This window comes from Xyrauchen texanus, chromosome 36, assembly GCF_025860055.1.
Source record: "Xyrauchen texanus isolate HMW12.3.18 chromosome 36, RBS_HiC_50CHRs, whole genome shotgun sequence".
Taxonomy (NCBI): domain Eukaryota; kingdom Metazoa; phylum Chordata; class Actinopteri; order Cypriniformes; family Catostomidae; genus Xyrauchen; species Xyrauchen texanus.
This window is the reverse complement of record NC_068311.1, coordinates 32,382,917-32,387,885: the sequence shown is the minus strand read 5'-3', so window position 1 is coordinate 32,387,885 and position 4,969 is coordinate 32,382,917. Positions and strand designations below refer to the sequence as shown.

Here is a 4,969-nt window from a genome sequence, read left to right as displayed (position 1 = left end):
ATGTCAAATTGATCTCTGAAAGTAAATGAATATCTGTTACCTCTCTCAGATATCTTTTCCATGTGTTCTCCACAGAAATCCTCCAGTTGTTGTTTGAGTTGAGAGACAGATTTGATCACCTCATCAAAAGTCAGAAGAGAACTGACAGTGATGTTGGGTAAGACTGGAGATCCTGCAGAGAAAGACTGAAAACTCTACAGAAAAACAACAGAAAAGCTTCATCAGCTCCACTACAGTTACATTTATACTGTCATGATTAAATGAAATAGATCTGAGAAACACTTTGACCATATCTGTTCTGTATTTCAATGATTCTCTGATGTTCTCATGAGGCTTCAGTGTGATGAATAGTAAAGATGAGATGTGTTACCTGCAGGAAGTGGATGTGATCATGTGTGTGTGAAAGCTGCTCCAGCTCAGTGTCTCTCCTCCTCAGATCAGCAATCTCCTGCTCCAGTCGCTCCAAGAGTCCTTCAGCTCGACTCACTGCAGCCTTTTCCTGATCTCTGATCAGCTGTGTCACCTCAGAGCGTCTTCTCTCAATGGAGCGCATGAGTTCAGTAAAGATCCTCTCACTGTCCTCCACTGCTGTCTGTGCAGAGCGCTGTTACACACACATTACAATCAGCTCTTACTGACACCTCACACAACCTGTGACCCAACTGAGTCTCAAACTTCTCAAACTCACCTTGTGAGACTCCACAGCTCTTCTCAACTCCTCCATCTTTTTCTCGCTCTCCTGGATTCTCTGTTGGGATTTCTTCTGTGTCTCCTCCAAGTGACTCTGTTCATCAAACAAACATGCAGTTCAATCTTAGAATCTGATATGATACAAAATCCTTATTGTTCTATTGTGATTTTCACAGAACATTTATTATGTACAAATCAATATGTATTTATGTAATGTTGTTTGTGTCTTCTTTTTATGTACTTATAGATACAAACAAAACAACTGCCAATCAGATTTATTCATTTAAAGTTATGTGGAGCAGGTTTTAACACCTGCTGGTAGATGCTGGAACTACACCCAATGTTTTATATTGACATCCTTAAAAAAACAGCCGATTAATTTTTCATTTCAATGGAAATTTTTTGGAACATTTTTTTTTGGTGACAGATTGTTTTTGAAGATCTTTTATAAATGTGAACTTCTATCTGTTGGAACTGAACACACATGAGCAAAGATGGCAGCCTTCAGATCACTGATATTTTAGCTGAGCACTGTCATAGACATGAATTCGGATGCTAACATATGACTTATTTTAAAAGCTCCTTGTTAGGAACTCTTACAGAGACTGAAGCCTGTTTATAATGTCATTTCAGTTCATACCTGTTTCTTAGTCCTCTCGGCAGCAGCTGATACAGTGTCGTGGTTTTTGTGATCATCCATCGGGCACAGCACACAGATACACTTCTGATCAGTGCGACAAAACACCTCCAGAAGCTTATTGTGTTGACCGCAGATCATCTCCTGGAGTCGTCCGGTAGCATCCATCAGACTGTGTCTCTTATTTCGAAAGAGATTCTCATGTTGTTCAAGATGATCTTGACAGTAAGAGTTCAGACACTCCAGACAGGACTTGACAGCTTTGTGTTTTCTTCCAGTACAGACGTCACACTCCACATCTCCAGCTCCAGCGTAACAGTGAGCAGAAACAGCAGTTTGGAGTTTCGTCTTCTTCAGTTTCTCCACCATTTCAGCAAACACCACATTCTTCCCTAAAGCAGGTCTTGTGGTGAAGGTTTGTCTGCACTGAGGGCAGCTGTAGACTCCCTTCAGATCATCCTGATTCCAGCAGTCTGTAATACAGTTCATACAGTAACTGTGTCCACAGTTAATGGTCACTGGATCCTTCAGGAGATCCAGACAGATAGAACAGCAGAACTGCTCATGAGCCCATGAAATACTGGCTTCTGCCATTTTACTGCATGTACTCTGAGACAGAGAGACACGTACAACAGCTCGACAACACTTTAGTTTCAGTTTCCCTGAAATGAACAGTTGACACAGTTTCCTGGTTCTGTGTTTGAGAGGTGTGTGCAAAACAAGTTTGTGTTTTACAGATAATGTTCACTAGATGTCAGACTCACACTGGATCTCACTTCCATGTTTCTGTCTCTGTTTGCAATCAGTTCAGAAGTCAATCTGTAGTTTTTGTCAACTAAATCAACAGATGTAGTTCATCTTTAAGAGCATGTTAGTTGATTGACAGTCAAGCTCACGAGTTCTGATGCTGTTCAGCTGCATGTATTCAGTCTGCTCTATATTTCAGTGATACAATAAAATACAAAAATAAAAGAAGAACAGACATTGTGTTCATTTGGTTCATTATCTGTTAGTGATAATTCAGTTCCCCTTCTGTCACTCACTCGATGTTGTGTTGATGTAGTGACACTAGGGGTCTTTCTTGAGAGCCCCAAACACCTCTAATCTTTGAGAAAAGGCAAATGAGAATTGACGAGTGGAATTTGCATGCCACTATAAAAGGATCTGGAATTCGACCATTTTTCTTCTTCCGAGGGCATCCCCTGCAGTGGCAAAAGCCCAGGCAACTCCACCACAGCCCAAGCTCAGTTCTCGGCCCCAGCATAGAGCCCCCTACAGGAAGCTGAGGCCCCCCACTTCACGGCCTGGCACGAGGTCCCGGAAGGCTCCTAAACGCCCCTGAGACAGACGACCAAGGGAGCGAGATGTCCGCTACATCCATGGAGTTGTTACCCAGACCACTCCATCCCCCGGAGGAGGGCAGAGAAGAAAATCCTTTGTTTTCTTTTGTTTTATGTTCGCCGCAGCCCGTACCCACATTGTCAATAAAAGAGTGGTTTACTCAATCCTTGGGTCACATAATCGTTGTTCACAACATCCGTTGTCACAGCGACCAAACACTGAGCACTCGCAGCCAGGGCCCTGCGAACGCCCCCCCCTGCCTTCGAACGCCTGGCCGTGCAACATCTACAACCACAGCCAGCCAGTTGTGACAAGTCTCGAGGACGACCCAAGAGGCCCTCCTCCTCTGTTGCTAACCCGCCCTATGCTGGGTATGCAGAGCAAGGTAAGTGCTTCAAGGTTTCCCGCAGCGCAGCCACCTCGGGACAAAGCAATGTTCTTTGACGTGGTGTTGCCTGCTGCCCCTGCCGCGAGGCCCCACCTCCAGGTATGTCAGATGCGATCATCCCCTTAGTGCCCCTCACCCGGAGCTCGGACGCGTGGATAACACTTTCCTACCCATCGTGGTTGCTGGCCAGGACCATCTGACTTGGCCGACTGGGGCGCCATGTACAACGGGCAAGCAGCTGCTGGCTCCTGGACAGGACCATGGCTGTGTTGGCACATCAACTGCCTAGAGTTGCTGGCTGTACTGCTTGCCCTGCATAGGCTATTGCCGTTGATGCGGGGCAAGCATGTGTTGGACCGGTCAGGCAACACAGCGACAGTAGCATATATAAATCGACAAGGCGACGTATGCTCTTCTCACATGTGGCAACTTGCCCACCATCTTCTCCTCTAGAGACTGCTGAGGTCGCTGCGGGCCACTCACATCCCAGGCAGCCTCAACACCACAGTGGACATGCTGTCACAGCAGGTGACACTCAAAGGAGAATGGAGACTCCACTATCAGTGGTCCAGATGATTTGGAGTTGATTCGGCAAAGCACAGGTAGACCTGTTCGCTTTCCAGGAATCCTATGGTATTCCCTGATGGGAGCCCCCCTCAGGACAGATGTGCTGGCACACAGCTGGCCCTGTGCAAGGTCAGTGAGGATGAGGAATGAGTCACTATTGTGGCCCCATATTGGCCCACCCCGGACCTCACGCTCCTCACAACAGCACCTCCCTGGCAAATTCCCATGAGGGACCTACTCTCTCAGGGAGCGGCACAATCTGGCTCCCATGCTCAGACCTCTGGAACCTCCACATCTTGCCCTTGGATGGGATGCGAAAGACCTAAGTGGCCTAACACCGGCAGTGGTAGACATGATCATTCCGCTACAAGGCAGCTTTATGCCCTGAAGTGGCATTTGTTTGCGAGGTGGTGTTCTTCCCGAGCCGAAGCCCCTCAGAAATGTGCAGTCAGGTCAGTGCTTTCCTTCCTGCAGCAGAGGCTGGATGGGTGGCTATCCCCATCCACCTTGAAGGTATATGTGGCCGACACAGTGGCCAAACTTGACACGGTGCATGGTAAGTCCCTAGGGAAGCACGACCTGATCATCAGGTTCCTCAGAGGTGCCCGAAGGCTGCATCCTCCATGCCTCTTCCCCTCATGGGATCCTCGTGGCCACTTGCCATTGGCAACTCTCTAGCAGACATCTGTAGAGCAGCAGGCTGGGTAACACCCAGTACCTTTGCGAGATTTTACAATCTCCGGGTTGAGCTGGTTTTGTCCCGTGTTTTGTCAGGTACGAACATGTAAGTTTGGTAATAAGGAACAGCTGGCCAGGTGTATCGCTTGTGTATAGCGCCTTTCCCCTCCATGAGGCGAAGACATGCGCTTCTTCTCCCATGCAAGTTCACTAACCCGTGAACCCTGGATGTCCTTCCTCCCTAGTCCTGTGGCTTACGGATTCGGCAGAGGAATTTGCAGCCGGATCCACAATGGGTGCTAATATGCCTTGTACTGGGATAGGTGCTCCACAGGTGTCAACCCACTGTGATGTATTTTCCACAGTAAAGTCTCCCTGTCAGCAGACCCGCATCTCCAGAGGGCAGAGGTCTCTCTGTTCCCAGTTGCTGTGTTTGTAGACCCCCCCCACACACACACACTTTTTTGTGGTGGGACCTACCACTGCACCTCTTCCGTGTGTGGCAGGTGATCCCACTTGTTGTATTGCCACTTGTCAACCTCCCCTTCAGGTTCAGCTGTTGTGGCATTTCTATAGGTTCTATAGGGACCTCTAGTGTCACTACATCGGCACAATGTCAAGTGAGTGATAGAAGGGTAACATCTCGGTTACTGTTGTAACCTCCGTTC

At 47.7% G+C, this 4,969-nt stretch overlaps 1 protein-coding gene across 1 annotated transcript in view; it reads right to left on the bottom strand.

Moving 5' to 3' along the window:
* The window catches only part of LOC127630090 (tripartite motif-containing protein 16-like protein), a 7,171-nt gene extending 5,193 nt beyond the window's left edge, over positions 1-1,978 (bottom strand). The window contains exons 1-4 of the mRNA XM_052107518.1: positions 1,331-1,978; positions 689-784; positions 371-604; positions 41-194 (exon numbers count right to left, since the gene is read on the bottom strand). Coding sequence (XP_051963478.1) covers positions 41-194; positions 371-604; positions 689-784; positions 1,331-1,921 — 1,075 coding nt within the window. The 5' untranslated portion in view covers positions 1,922-1,978. The remainder of the gene's footprint in view (positions 1-40; positions 195-370; positions 605-688; positions 785-1,330) is intronic.
* Between the last annotated feature and the right edge of the window lie 2,991 nt (positions 1,979-4,969).